Source organism: Palaemon carinicauda, chromosome 1, assembly GCF_036898095.1.
Source record: "Palaemon carinicauda isolate YSFRI2023 chromosome 1, ASM3689809v2, whole genome shotgun sequence".
Classification (NCBI taxonomy): domain Eukaryota; kingdom Metazoa; phylum Arthropoda; class Malacostraca; order Decapoda; family Palaemonidae; genus Palaemon; species Palaemon carinicauda.
The window spans coordinates 261,585,842-261,601,739 of NC_090725.1; the positions used below are offsets into that span (position 1 = coordinate 261,585,842).

The 15,898-nt window shown below is 41.5% G+C and overlaps 1 protein-coding gene across 2 annotated transcripts in view; it reads left to right on the plus strand.

The window, feature by feature from the left end:
- The window catches only part of Xpac (DNA repair protein complementing XP-A cells homolog Xpac), a 117,039-nt gene that overhangs the window by 57,560 nt on the left and 43,581 nt on the right, over nucleotides 1–15,898 (plus strand). For both annotated transcript variants that reach the window (XM_068389639.1, XM_068389647.1), the window contains exons 3-4: nucleotides 1,294–1,411; nucleotides 12,200–12,327. In XM_068389639.1, the coding sequence (XP_068245740.1) occupies nucleotides 1,294–1,411; nucleotides 12,200–12,327 (246 nt within the window). The remainder of the gene's footprint in view (nucleotides 1–1,293; nucleotides 1,412–12,199; nucleotides 12,328–15,898) is intronic.

The window sequence follows — 15,898 nt, forward strand, 5'->3', positions numbered from 1 at the left end:
TCACGAGCTTCTTACCTCTACTACTCATATTATAAATTTTGCTTAAATTGATATGACTCTTTTTCTGTGGGAAGAGCGACCTAATTCTAAATAAAATTTGTAAAAATGGTTAAGAATCATATTGTTTGCTTCAATAGAGTCATATATTGAGATCAACTATTTTCCTTGAAAGCTATGTAGGTTTTAGTGGGTTGTAATAGTGACATAACTTGAGTAAATACTTCGATGTTAGTAGTAGTTTGCTTGAAGACTGTCATATCTTGGAATAGTTTCATATAGCCTCATTAGAGGTTTGCATGAATACTGTCTCAACTCAAATTAATACATTCTACATGAAAAAATAAACATAGTAAGGGAATACTCACGTTAGTTACAATGATGACATAGTACAAAATATGCCAGTGTTCACGCAACAGCATACATCCTTACTCCAAAAAAGCTCTTGAGTAACTGAGATATGTCGAAATTGATACCAAATGTTGTGACGATCGAGGTAGTGCAAGAGTGACACATGATGCTCTCTAGTGGCCATATTTGCAGACTCAGTTATGACGTTATTGTCACTTGTAGAGCTTGACACAGGCTTTTTGATGGTGGCAATAACTCAAAATAGCAAAATTTTGAGTTATGACACTCTTCTCGCAAATGAGCGATATATTTATATATATATAATATGTATGTATAATGTAATATATACTGTATATGTAATATTGAGTGCCACCTAAAATACATGTGCAAGGTAAAATAAGTGTGCAACTACCCTGTGAGGTTTAAATTTTTTTGTCTGGTTTTACATGCTTTTTGTGAACACTAGTGGGTACTGCATACAGTGAATATGATAAGTTACATCTCTTCAGACAGTAGCTGTTTGGATTTCTGCATTTTACTTTTCATTTGCTCCCCTCTCTTCCTACCTAAATGTACATTTACTTTAGTGGTACCAGGTCTAAGGTGATTTCCAATCTGATGAATTACATCCTTCCTTAAGGTTTCCTGAATTTTGCATAAGAGTTTACCCTATGTGCTGATGTACAAAATAGAGAATATACGGTATTCATGATAAATCATACAACCCTGTAGTGGCTGAGTCTGCATACCCAAGAGTTACACAAGATTGTCATGTTTATAAAAGCAATATGACACCGTTAATTCTGATTTTTGGTCATTAAGGCTATGTAAATAATGGAGTCATATGTATTGAATATGAAATGTAAATGAGAAGAAAATTGCAGTTTATACCATTAAAAGTCATTAGTTGAAAGTTTGTTTTCTAAGGTATTGTTTCTATTTCAGGGAAAACAAGGATGAAGGAAAAAAGATCATTAGAATCAATGATACAAAGCTCATTGATACTGGTGGAGGATTTTTTATGGAAGAAGAAGAAATTATGGATGATGATATGATGGCAGCAGTAAGTTAAGTTGTTATTCAATGAAATATATCCAAGAATATTTAGAAAAAAAAATGCTTTGTCATTTTGATTTTTCAAGGTATATTGAAGTTTAAGATAGACAAGGGTTGTTTTTATAAATTCACCTAATATAAAGCTTATTAAACCTTTTATCCTGCACATTTGGGTCTTTTCAGTCCGTTTGTTGTTAATTAGATTATCTTTGGAAGTTGAGATGTTCTTGCTGATGACTTTGCTCCTGTTAGAGTTTCAGAAATTCAAGCATAACAAGAAAATCTTGAATGTGGAATTTTCAAGATCAATGCAAATGAAACAGTTGTGATTCTATGCAAAATAGTTTGGGAATAGTATATACTCAGGAGATAGGCATAGTCAGTTGCTAAAACAGACAAGTACTGGAGGATCAAAAATAGAATAGACTGGTTAATCAGTATTTGAAGTTGGCAGAGTGAAAACTTTTGGGTAGAAAAGCAGAGAAGTGTGTTGTATATTGGAGAAAATTGTAGCAGTATAATTATTTTTCATTATCAACATGATTATATGTTAATATGGAACAAGTGACAAATAATGTACAGTGGTACTCGCTTTATGAGTTTAATTCGTTCTGTGAGTACACTTGCAAATCAAAATGTACACTAAAACAATTTTCCCTTAGGAAATACAATAGAGATCAACTCGATGCAATTCGCAATTCCTCAAGTACACACATACACTAATTAATAAAGATTTCCAATGGGAATTACTAAACAACTCATAACCCCTAACATCAGAAATTAATACAAAATGATAATTCACAATGAAAACTAGAAATAATACTATAAAACAATTTAAGTGGCCTAGAAATTAGATGAAAAATCTTGGTCTCGTCATGTGTGAAGTGTGTGCGCCTTATTTTTCGTGCTGTAGTTCCTTCACAACCCTATCAAATATGTAAAGATATCATTTGCAGTTGGATTGTCCTCAGACATGTTTAAGGAAAGATTGGAAAAGACATTTAAAAGAGAATGATGTTACAATCAGTGATTCTTATGTTTCTAAGAGACTAGGGTGAAAAGTTTCAAGTACCTTATATCTTAGCTCAGAAGATTGTTCTCCTGAGTTTCAAAGAATTTTTTAATCTCAGATTCCTTACATCTTATCTCTAAGGGCAGGGAGATGCATAATGGAAAATATATTCCTTAAAGAATTTAGAGATGGTCTATCTTGATCCAAGGCTACTGCCTAGTGGTAAGGTACAATACTGTATGAGATGCTATAAAATATTTCAGGTAATTAAAGTATTTTTCTCATGGCAATTATAAATAAGATATAGGAGATAACTATACTGTGCTGCAGTTATTATAATTCTTGCTAAGAAACCAAATAAGCATGCCTTTGAATGCAAAAGCTACAGGTCAATTGCACTAACTAGTCCTGTGTATAAATGGAGATGGGGATTAATACCATTTGTAGTATGGTTTTTGGAAGCTTAAATTTTGTTTTCAAAAGAACTTGTCTACTCATGATCGATTGTGTAGATTATCCAACCAAATTCTTCCCAGCTTTTCCAAGCATTGTCGAATCTTTGGAGTTTTCTTATACAGTATCTTGATAAGGTTTATTATACAGAATGGGTTTTTGTGGTAACAACCAGATTCATTAATTCATTTTTATCAGATTTTCATAAAATTTAGTGAGAAGTGCACTGTAAAAAATAGCTTTGTTCAGGTGATAGATTACCATATGGAAGTATCCATATTGTATCATGTTTTGCTGCTGTTATTAATAACATCTTAAAGGGCTTTTCCTCTCCTGCAAAGTGCTATTTCTTTGTTGATGGATTTGGCAATCTACTGAACCAGTTATGATTCCACAACAGGATGTAAACATTTGTAAAGGTATAATATCTTCAGTAAATAGGCTGGTGAGCACAGTTTCGGATTTTCTGCATCTAAGACTGTTGCTGAATGATAAAGCAGATGTAGACGTAGAGTATTAGAGTAATTAGAAAGAAATTATTTTAGCTAATAATTAAGAAGGGAAATTTCTGGGTATGATATTTAATTGTAAATTTTCAATATTAATCTTACCCGATGATCATGTAGCTGTCAACTCCGTTGCCCGACAGAAATCTAAGGTCGGGATACGCCAGCGATCGCTATACAGGTGGGGGTGTACACAACAGCGCCATCTGTGAGCAGGTACTCAAGTACTTCTTGTCAACAAGAACTCAATTTTTCCTCTGTCGTGCCACCGGCAAGACCTATTTGGATACGCTGTTGATTCTGGAGTTGTTTCTCACGATTTGGTGATGTATTCGCTCTAGATTTTAGCCTTCGCTATTCAGGAAGCTTTATCATTAGCTTAGCAAGCTTTTGGAATTAATTTGGATTAATTGTTAACGAACTTTGCTAGTTTTTGGAATCCCCCCTTGACCATTTCTACAATTCAAGATGTCTGACCATTCTCAAGTCCCTAAGTACAGGCAGTGTAGTGTTAGGGCTTGTACTAGGCGTCTTCCGAAGGCCTCCATAGATCCTCACACCGTTTGTTCCAATTGTAGGGGTAAATCCTGTCAATTGGAAGATCGGTGTGAGGAATGCGCTGGGCTTTCGGAATTCGATTTTAACGAATTCCTCAAAAATGCACGTAAGTTAGAGAAGGATAGGATCAGGAGGAGTTCTTCTCGCTCTGTTGATTTTTCCTCTCCCCATGCCCCTCAACCTTTTCCTTCCCCTGTAGTGGTGACTCCAGACCCTGCTACTAGTGCTCAGCCATCCATGGCGGATATGATGCGTGCCATTCAGGCCCTTGGTGACAGAGTGGAGTCATTGGCTAATGACCGTAATCAGCTTTTGGCAGATGTCAAAGAGCTGAAAGCGAAAAGTGCAGTGGGAAGTGTTAGTGCAAGTGAGGTGAAAAGTGTCAGTGTCAGTGTTGCGCATGAGGGTACATCTGTTCGTGCCAGTCGTCCTCCTAGTCCGGGACCTCTTGCAAGCTCCCAAGCCCAGGGGAGAAGCAATGTCGAAGGACCAAAGGGTTCGGCAGGCCTTGATCAGCGTACGGATGTACCCTCAGTGGTTGCGGATGTTTCTCTTAGAGATCGTCCCATCCACATACAGACGAATGAGCCCTATCATCCCTCGTCTGTGGAAGAAGTTTCAAGGAGGAAACGATGGACCAAGGTCTCACGACCTCTTAAGCGTAAGGTCCCTGCCGAGCGAGTCCAACGGCCCAGGTGTAGCCACTGGGTCAGTTCGGACTCGCCGCAGTCTTCCGAAGACTGCACACCTCCCAAGAGAGGTAGAGTGGTTCCACAACAGGCTACTGCTCCGTCTGTTGCTGCTCCAACCACGGTAGACCCTAAGTGGTCCATGCTGCAGACTATGCAGTCTCAGCTTGCTGCGTTCATGCAAGAGTATCATGCTGAGAAGGTTGACACTGCCCCTGTTAGCCTACAACCTGCCGCGGTTGTGCGCTCAGCAGATACTGCGGCTGCCTGCTCCCACACTCCACCTGTGAGAGCTCCACCACCGATGCGCAGTCCTCCCTGCCAGACGCATGTTCTTGCTGCACCATCCGTTGACATGCGTGAGCTACCGCATCAGCAGTGGGAAGGTGCTGTAGAGCTGCCGGGTTCTGACTCTTTGCGGCATGCTCCGCAACCCATGCGGCATGCTCCGCATCCCATACGGCATGCTCCGCAACCCACGGCAGTCCCTCCCACGCACCAGCACTCTGCTTTTGTTGTTGCCAGCTCGCAGACTGACCAGCAGCGGCATGATGTTGGATCCGCAGCAGCTACGCATGCACCCGTGCTGCCGGATTCAGCCGTTCAGCTTTCTGCTCCGCCTTTGCCACTTCCTACTCAGCTTTCGGATGATGGAATTTCGGATGACGAACATGCACATTTGGATGAACCGCACTCAGACTTAGAAGAGCCCAAGTCTACGCCTCCCTCTTTAGACTTTCGTAAAGTCCTTGCCTTGTTCAGGGACTTGTATCCTGAACAGTTTGTGTCTGCAACCCCTCGCTCTCCTCCCTCCGAGTTTGCTCTGGGCATGCAGTCTGCTGCTCCTGCCTTCACCAAGCTTGTCCTCGCGCGCTCATCCAAGAGAGCTTTGAGGGTTTTGGGAGAGTGGTTGCAGTCCAAGAAGCAACTGGGAAAGACTGCTTTCATCTTTCCGCCTACCAAGCTTGCTTCCAAGTCTAGCGTCTGGTATGCCACGGGAGAGCAACCCGGCTTGGGGGTTCCTGCCTCTGCCCAGGGCGACTTTTCAAGTCTGGTTGACTCTCCCCGCAGGCTGGCTATGAGACGATCGAAGATTTGTTGGTCCTTTTCTGACATGGATCATCTGTTGAAGGGAGTCTTTCGTGCTTTCGAGATCTTCAACTTCCTCGATTGGTGTTTGGGAGCGTTAAGCAGAAAGACTTCCCCTTCGGATAAGGACTCTGCCATGCTGATCATGTCTTGCATGGACAAAGCCATTCGGGATGGGTCTGGTGAACTTGCGGCTTCTTACACGTCAGGAGTGCTTAAGAAGAGAGAACATCTTTGCTCCTTCTTGTCGTCTGGTATCACTCCTTGCCAGAAGTCGGAGTTGTTGTTTGCTCCTCTCTCCAAGTGTCTGTTTCCGGAGGAGCTGATTCAGGGGATGGCTGCCTCACTGGTCCAGAAGGATACCCATGATCTGATGGCTTCTTCTGCACGTAAGGCTAAAGCTTTACCTTCCGTGCCTAGACCTTTCCGTCCTGCAGCAGTAGACACACCAGCTACTAGGTTCATCCCGCCCTTTCGTGGCAGAACCTCCAGCAGAGGAGGTACCCGTGCCGACAGTCACCGTGGCAAATCCAAGAAGGGTTCCAAGTCCGCAAAAGGCAGGTTCTGACTGCCTTCCTCTCCAGACAGCAGTGGGAGCCAGGCTCAAGTTCTTCTGGCGAGCTTGGGAGAGCAGAGGTGCAGACGCTCAGTCTGTGAAGTGGCTAAAGGAGGGGTACAGAATTCCGTTCTGCCGCAGTCCCCCTCTAGCTACATCTCCCATCAACCTCTCTCCCAACTACAAGGAGAAGGACAAGAGGCTAGCGTTGCAACAAGAGGTGTCGCTCTTGCTACAAAAGGGAGCGGTAGTCATAGTCCGGGACCATCAATCCCCGGGCTTCTACAACCGTCTCTTCCTGGTAGCGAAGAAGACAGGAGGTTGGAGACCGGTGCTGGACGTCAGTGCTCTCAATGCTTTTGTCACCAAGCAGACGTTCACGATGGAGACGACGAAGTCGGTCCTAGCAGCGGTCAGGAAGGAGGACTGGATGGTCTCGTTAGACCTGAAAGACGCGTATTTTCACGTCCCCATCCATCCAGACTCCCAACCTTTCCTAAGGTTCGTCTTTGGAAAGGTCGTGTACCAATTCCAAGCCCTGTGCTTTGGCCTAAGCACGGCACCTCTTGTGTTTACCAGACTGATGAGGAATATTGCCAAATTCCTTCACTTGGCAGACATCAGAGCCTCCCTCTATTTGGACGACTGGCTTTTAAGAGCTCCGTCAAGTCGTCGCTGTCTGGAGAATCTCAGATGGACTTTGGATCTGACCAAGGAATTGGGCCTCCTGGTCAATATAGAGAAGTCCCAACTCGTCCCATCCCAGACCATTGTCTATCTAGGTATGGAGATTCAGAGTCGAGCTTTTCGGGCTTTTCCGTCGGCCCCAAGGATCAATCAAGCCCTAGAATGCATCCAGAGCATGCTGAGAAGGAACCGATGTTCAGTCAGGCAGTGGATGAGTCTAACAGGGACACTTTCATCGCTGGCCCAGTTCATCGAGTTAGGGAGACTCCACCTCCGCCCCCTTCAGTATCATCTAGCTGCTCACTGGAGAAAGGACATGACGCTAGAGGCGGTCTCAGTGCCTGTTTCCGAAGAGATGAGGTCTACACTGACGTGGTGGAAGAACAGCATTCTTCTCAAGGAAGGTCTACCATTGGCTGTTCAGACCCCCGACCACCGTCTCTTCTCGGACGCATCGGACACGGGCTGGGGTGCGACACTGGACGGACAGGAATGCTCGGGCACGTGGAATCAGGAGCAAAGGACACTTCACATCAATTGCAAGGAGCTTTTGGCAGTTCATCTGGCCTTGATAAACTTCAAGTCCCTCCAGCTAAACAAGGTGGTGGAGGTGAACTCCGACAACACCACAGCCTTGGCTTACATCTCCAAGCAAGGAGGGACTCATTCGAGGAAGTTGTTCGAGATCGCAAGGGACCTCCTCATTTGGTCAAGAGATCGAAAGCTTTCGCTGGTAACGAGGTTCATTCAGGGCGACATGAATGTCATGGCAGATCGCCTCAGCCGGAAGGGTCAGGTCATCCCCACAGAGTGGACCCTTCACAAGAATGTTTGCAGCAGACTATGGACCCTGTGGGGTCAGCCCACCATAGATCTCTTCGCTACCTCGATGACCAAGAGGCTCCCGATGTATTGTTCTCCGATTCCAGACCCAGCAGCAGTTCACGTGGATGCCTTTCTGCTGGATTGGTCCCATCTAGACCTGTATGCGTTCCCTCCGTTCAAGATTGTCAACAGGGTACTTCAGAAGTTCGCTTCCCACGAAGGGACACGGTTGACGTTGGTTGCTCCCCTCTGGCCTGCGAGAGAATGGTTCACCGAGGTACTGCAATGGCTAGTGGACGTTCCCAGGACTCTTCCTCTAAGAGTGGACCTTCTGCGTCAGCCTCACGTAAAGAAGGTACACCCAAGCCTCCACGCTCTTCGTCTGACTGCCTTCAGACTATCGAAAGACTCTCAAGAGCTAGAGGCTTTTCGAAGGAGGCAGCCAGAGCGATTGCCAGAGCAAGGAGGACATCCACTCTCAGAGTCTATCAGTCAAAATGGGAAGTCTTCCGAAGCTGGTGCAAGGCGAATGCAGTTTCCTCAACCAGTACCTCTGTAACACAGATTGCTGACTTTCTGTTACATCTCAGGAATGTAAGATCCCTCTCAGCTCCTACGATCAAGGGTTACAGGAGTATGTTGGCAGCGGTCTTCCGCCACAGAGGCTTGGATCTTTCCACCAACAAAGATCTACAGGACCTTCTTAGGTCTTTTGAGACCTCAAAGGAACGTCGGTTGTCCACTCCAGGCTGGAACCTAGACGTGGTTTTAAGGTTCCTGATGTCATCTAGATTCGAACCGCTTCAATCAGCCTCTTTTAAGGATCTCACATTGAAGACTCTTTTCCTCGTTTGCTTAGCAACAGCTAAAAGAGTCAGTGAGATCCACGCCTTCAGCAGGAACATAGGTTTTACATCTGAAACGGCTACATGTTCCTTGCAGCTCGGTTTTTTGGCTAAAAACGAGCTTCCTTCCCGTCCTTGGCCCAAGTCGTTCGAGATCCCAAGCCTGTCCAACTTGGTGGGGAACGAACTAGAGAGAGTACTTTGCCCAGTAAGAGCTCTTAAGTACTATTTAAGACGGACAAAGCCATTACGAGGACAATCAGAAGCTTTATGGTGTTCTATCAAGAAGCCTGCTCTACCGATGTCTAAGAACGCAGTTTCTTACTACATCAGACTTCTGATTAGAGAGGCACATTCTCATCTGAAGGAAGAAGACCTTGCTTTGCTGAAGGTAAGGACGCATGAAGTAAGAGCTGTCGCTACTTCAGTGGCCTTCAAACAGAACCGTTCTCTGCAGAGTGTTATGGATGCAACCTATTGGAGAAGCAAGTCAGTGTTCGCATCATTCTATCTCAAAGATGTCCAGTCTCTTTACGAGAACTGCTACACCCTGGGACCATTCGTAGCAGCGAGTGCAGTAGTAGGTGAGGGCTCAGCCACTACATTCCCATAATCCCATAACCTTTTTTAATCTTTCTCTTGAAATACTTTTTATTGTTGTTTTTGGGTTGTACGGAAGGCTAAGAAGTCTTCCGCATCCTGGTTGATTTGGCGGGTGGTCAAATTCTTTCTTGAGAAGCGCCTAGATTAGAGGTTGTGATGAGGTCCTTTAGTATGGGTTGCAGCCCTTCATACTTCGGCACCTAGGAGTCGTTCAGCATCCTAAGAGGACCGCTAGGCTCAGTAAGGAAGACGTACTTAAAAAAGGCAGAGTAATGGTTCAAGTCGACTTCCTTACCAGGTACTTATTTATTTTATGTTTGTTATTTTGAATAACTGATAAAATGAAATACGGGATACTTAGCTTCTATTGTTAACATGTATGCTGGTCTCCACCCACCACCCTGGGTGTGAATCAGCTACATGATCATCGGGTAAGATTAATATTGAAAAATGTTATTTTCATTAGTAAAATAAATTTTTGAATATACTTACCCGATGATCATGAATTTAAGGACCCGCCCTTCCTCCCCATAGAGAACCAGTGGACCGAGGAGAAAATTGAGTTCTTGTTGACAAGAAGTACTTGAGTACCTGCTCACAGATGGCGCTGTTGTGTACACCCCCACCTGTATAGCGATCGCTGGCGTATCCCGACCTTAGATTTCTGTCGGGCAACGGAGTTGACAGCTACATGATCATCGGGTAAGTATATTCAAAAATTTATTTTACTAATGAAAATAACATTTCACATGATTTAGTCATATTGATTCCCTAATATTGAAAGTTAAGGAAGTTTTTAAATGTTTTAATAGGTGGCTTGTGGTCGTGTGTCATGGACAAGAGGTTATTGTTGAGGTTTTATTATTGGTTCTGTAGTTCCCTGTTTGAGGATGACTGTCAAATATATTCTTCTGAATGTAAGAATAAATTAAGAACTTGATGTTGTTTGGGCCCCAGAATATACTTTTTGTATGTTGAATATTTGTGTAGGTACTAATGAATTACTGCTTGATTTTTTAAAGGAGGATTTGGGTCTGTGATATTTGTGAAGCAATAAATCATGCCCCTGTAACATTTTCTTTGATGTTTTGAAAGAAGCATGGCGTAGAAGTCAAGTTGCTCAAAGTCATTAAAGCCTTTTTAGATTAGATTAAATGAGCAAGGCCATTAGCAGAGGTCTTTAATTCCTCATTAGGTTTACGATAGAGGAACCCTATTCTATGCATTAATGCATAGCCTCCTAATAACCTGAGAGCCTGTGATTGCTGGTTTGAGTATTACAGGGGCTGGTTTCTGGCCAAGGTGATGAGCAGAGGTTTTCTATGCAGACAAGGCCCTCTCACCCCCTCCAGATATTTTTCCTTCCTTGGGGACTTGTCTCTAGAAGTATTGGAGATAGTTCCTCTCTCTTAGTCATAAACCCAGTTGCTGTTTAGTTCCATTTGTTTAGTAACAATAAGTTCTGTATCATGGATGATGAAGTTTTATCCATGTTCAAGGAGAGGGATGTCAAAAAAGTTGTAATAAGATGCTGGTACAGTAAGTTTGATTCTTTGTCTTCCTGAAGGCATCAGGAGATTGAAGGCGTTCAAGAAACTACTCTGTGGCGCAGATACTGTAAGGGGGCATGTGGTAGCGTCAGCCGACCTTCACGGCCCACTACCTGCAAAGACGTAACCCACAGGAACATGGAAACCTTTTCCATCGGTCCTGTGGTGGTCGCACAACAAATGGTCTAAACACCTCAGGCTCCTTGATGGACAAGTAGCAGAGTGTTGAGGGCTGAGGTTACCCAGATTAGTCTGGGGTGAATGAGTAAGAATGACTTGGCTCCTTTCTTCCTTTCACCTCCTCCCCTCTGGGGAAAACAGCTCCGCAAGCCTCAGCATAGCTGACCTCACCTCGCTGCAGGTAAGACTCATTTCCCTTGTGCCTCCTAAGTATAGAATAATACTTTATGTCCCCAATACCTTTTTGAGGGAGGGTATTGGGTAAGTCTCAAGAATAGGTTTTGTACTCAAGTTCCTATGTTAAAGACATGCCACTCTGTTAGTTCTACTCACACACAAGCTTCTACAGGCCGCTATCAATGCATTACCTCATATCGGCACTTGATTTTAGCAAGGGTAGGATCCCTTCTACTATCAATCCCAGATCGAAATTGAGAGGACCCCGGGTCATGACCAAGGCCAGTTGGTGAGGCCTTCCTCCCTCTTAAGAGTAAGTCACCCCTATAAATAGCGGAGGGTTTGTATCTACGCCGGAACAAATGACAAATTTGTAAGTAATTTGTATTTTTCCTAGTACAGTATACAAACCTTGAGCTATTCATACAAATTGGCCCACCACCCTGTCCCCTGAGAAGTCCTGCCATAAAGCAAAGTGGTTACTCAGCCAAGAGGTGTGAGTGAGCTGGGTAGCCAATCTACCCCACCCCCCACCCGCTAACTAGCGGATGGGGTAGTTATCCCTCACTAAAATTATCATGGCTCGTCTTTCAGCTACGCCGAAAGTATACCCCTATAAATAGCTCCAGGTTTGTATACTAGGAAAAATACAAATTTCTTACAAATTTGTTATTTTGCAACTTTTTCAGCTTCGCCAAAATAATAATGCACTCTTAAAGAGCTCTAGGTTTGTATGCCAGGGAAAATATAAATTACTCCCAAATTTGTCATATATAGGGATACCTATTAAATGTATTACTTTATATATTTAGTTCAGTATCAAGTATGAATATTTTGCATGCATTTTTTTTTTTTTAAGTAAATCCTTTATACACTGTATTATACAGTATCTTGTGGATTTGGGCATTTCAAATATGTAGCCTTTCAATTACGACTAATCAGCCACTCACATTACATGAATACAAAAAGAACAAAATATAATGCAGTATAGAGGATTGTTTTGATTAAATTCAGAAAGTTATTTCCTAGGATGCTTATATAAACATATGGATTATGATGTTTCAGATGAAATTGGTAAAAGAACCGGCACCGTTAATTGAAGAGGACAGACCACACTGCCTGGAATGTAATCAGGTTTTCAACAATTCTTATCTTTTTCATAGTTTTGACCATCCAGTATGTGACCAGTGTAGGTATGTTATTACCTGGTATGTATTTTCATTTTGATGATTTTGTTTATATTTATTTTAAAATTTAAGATTTAGACAGTCCCATATTTTTTACCAAATTTCATTTTGAATAAGGATAAGTTTCTCCATAGTTGTTCTCCAAAGTGCACTATTATAAGGTGTTACAAATGCAATCTGCTCTAGGAAACCTTTCCAAAACATTAATGTTATTCTCATTTTTATTTCACGAATATTAGTCAGTGCTCATCTTACATTACAAACCTTTTATGTTTGATGTATATTTGTGGAGCATTTGGCTGCTCTTTGCAAGAACCATGTTTCAATTCTTGGCTACTCTTTCCAGTTGACCCAGTTGGTAGTCAGGCATTTGGGTAGCTGTGGCATCTTCCACCTTTAAAAACAGTTACCTGCTTATTACCAAAAAGCTAAAGATCACTGAGTATCACCTATATTTGCATTCCCTGTAATGTAAATTATTTGTGTGGCGGGCACACCTGTCATCAACAGTGTTCCCCCGATCCTGATCCTTGTTTAGTGCAGTGTCAGTGAGTGTTCAGACATTGCTGTAGCACTGGTTGCAGAGAACCAATCCCACACCTGCCAATGACTGGCACTATAGCCCAGGTAAGGGTAAGATATTTTCTGCTCTTAAAGCCACCCTCTTCCTCTGGTAGTGAGGGACGGAACTCACCTGGTAACCATTTCCGCAGGATTCGGGCAGCCAGACCATGATCCCAGTATGTCAGAAACTTCTTAAATACTGGCAACAGGTACGGTTGATCTAGGGATCGATTACCCACACCATCCAGATAGAGTTGGATGTGTTTTTCCACCTCCCTGGACAATCAGGAGATGGCTGTAAGTAGAGGGGTGTCATATTTTGTAAGCTCTCAGGTTGGTCACGAGAGATAATATTTTCTTCAGCCAGAGCACTTTTCCACAGGTCATGGACTTACTGACCTTTCTCTGCAGAGGAAGTTCCTCATTGATGTATGGATCATTCCTCCTCAGGGGATCGATCCATGCTTGAAGGGAGTTTTGAACAGTTTTGCATATCCTTGGACTAGGTCCAAGATTAGGATGGTCCTCGTCCTCAGAATACTGCTAGTCTTAGGAAGTTATCCTAGGTATCTTTTCCTCAAAACTCTCTCTCTTCTCAGCATCACACAGTTGGCCACAATGGGACTTAAGGGACAAAAATACTTTCAGCTTTCTATGGGATTAACATTATTCTAAACCATTATAAATTGAAAGAAAAGATATGAAATCAGTACAACTCTGTGATTTTGAGCATATGTATTCTGTAATTTGGTAATTCTGTAAATCATATTTTCTTGGAAAATGAGTGAAATCATGGAAACTAAAGCCATAGTATCTTAATTGTAATACATTTTGTATAATAGCCAATGAAGAACATTAAAAAAAAAAAAAAAAAGCATCCTTTCAAGAGATCACAATTAAAAAAGGTATAGTATAAAGCAAGTAAAGTAAATTATTTGAAGATGATAAGGAATGCAAGAATAAATGCTAAAAGGAGAAGCCATTTAGCCTATGTAAGAAAAGTGCATAAATGATCTTTAGTTAAGGTACAGGTCTCATTATGCTTATGGTCCTTCACTTGATATTTAAGAATCTGTAATGAGGAGCAGTCAAGCATCATCTGGCAGATCTTTCTTAGATGTGCTTTTTTGTCTGATTTCTCATTGATGTTATCAGGGGATCGGATGAGCAGAATAACAGTCGCATTAAGTCGTCATTATTTTTTTTTCAGGATATTTTCCGGCAAAATGACTCGCTGAACTTCTTAAAAGTCTTTGTTTTTGGCTTCTTGGGCCTCTTTGGGGGTAAAGTCCAATAGGCATACTAAACTGTTCAATCACTGAACCTCCATGAATAAGAATTGTATGCAAACTCTGAGGCATATAATACCAGTTGTACTCTTCCACGTAAATTTTAGCGGTATTGATGCAGAAGGATTTGAATGATGTGGCATTTATATCAAACCGATATGATAAAAGTACACAAGATGATGTGCAAATTCTTCTGTGATTTAAACTTAATTCCAAGAATTTTACTTGGTTCCAGCAAGCTTTTTTAAAAATATATATAGCTGTATTTCCATCATTTGACGTCCCAAAGCCTAACTGTTTTGACATATCAATCACTAATCCTTTCCTATCACAAAAAAGCTTTTTATGTTTTAAATTTTTGTTGCTGAACTTTTGCTTTTTCCTCTTGTTCTTGCTTGCAATTTCTTTATAGGCAACTTATATGACAAGTCTAAGCAATATCCCATAGATCTTATCCAGGCATGTAATGGTGGTAGTCCATATGTAATGCCATAATTTAACGGGTCTCTTTGAAACTTTTGCTATGTCATTCATTAGCATAGGTGATGCCCCACACAAAGAACATTGCTTTGAGTAGGTGACAAGGGATAAAGAGGATGCCACTTTTCCATCTATCATTGTAATGCTCACATCATGATTGACGCTAACATCGTTTTAAATCGAGTTGGTCTAAGTATATGGACAGCATTTTTAAGTATTGCTCTTTCACTAAAACTTGTTAGGTTTCCTTCATGAATTTGAACCTTATAGGTCTACAAAAAATGGTGATGAGTTCTTATTATTTTTCCATAAGATAATTTTCTCATTAGTTTCTGTCTTTCCACTCAGCTGTAAAGATACCGTACAAGTAACAAATAAACAGGACTCGAAAATGACATCTCGTTCTTGGTTATCACTTCGAATCTGATTGTAAACACTTTGACCAGTTGTACCATCAAATCTAACTTTACAAGTTAACTTAAACTGCCTTATTTCTAAATCTTTTTCATTCAAAGACACAACTCGTGATGTAGCATATGTGAGCCTATCTTTGAGGAGATATGTCAACAAGCTCTGCAGTTTTCCTTTGTTTTGTTTTCTTGGATGAGCCCTGAAAACTTCCTGTTTTAGGTCGTCCTCAAGATTTCTTAGGAGTTTAATTTTCTGGGTTTTGATACACTAGATTCAAGCCAACCTTGGTACGTATTTAGAAATAACTTTCTGTTTCTGTTAACACTTCTCCACTTAATTCTTAAGTTTTTCAGAAAGTTAATCACAATATTTGTTGCTATAGTGTCATCATATATGATATTTTCAATCTTTCCAAGCAGAAAATTATGTAGTTTACCATCATGAAAACTATGCACATATCCATTCTTTATCGCTTCACTAGCTTCATTAAACAGATATTGGTTAGTAACACCCAATTTCATGCCCTTTGTTATTGTCCTATATCTCAGGTAAAAAGCTATAATGGCTCATTATTACTCTTAAATCTGATATCTTCCTCATTTGCTAATATTTTTTTCATAGTTGTCCCGACAATTATGTTCACTAAAAGTGGCTGTTAGTGGCAAAAAGTTTTTTGCCTAAAAAGTTTTTTGCCTTAATGTTTGTGACTTAATTATCTACCATTTAACACCATTGGGAATGTTTGCAAAGCTTTGAAATTTTTTGTGCTCTATCATAAACTTTTATATGCCTAAAATTAAAAAAAGTGTTGAGGGACTTGTATCAAACACTGT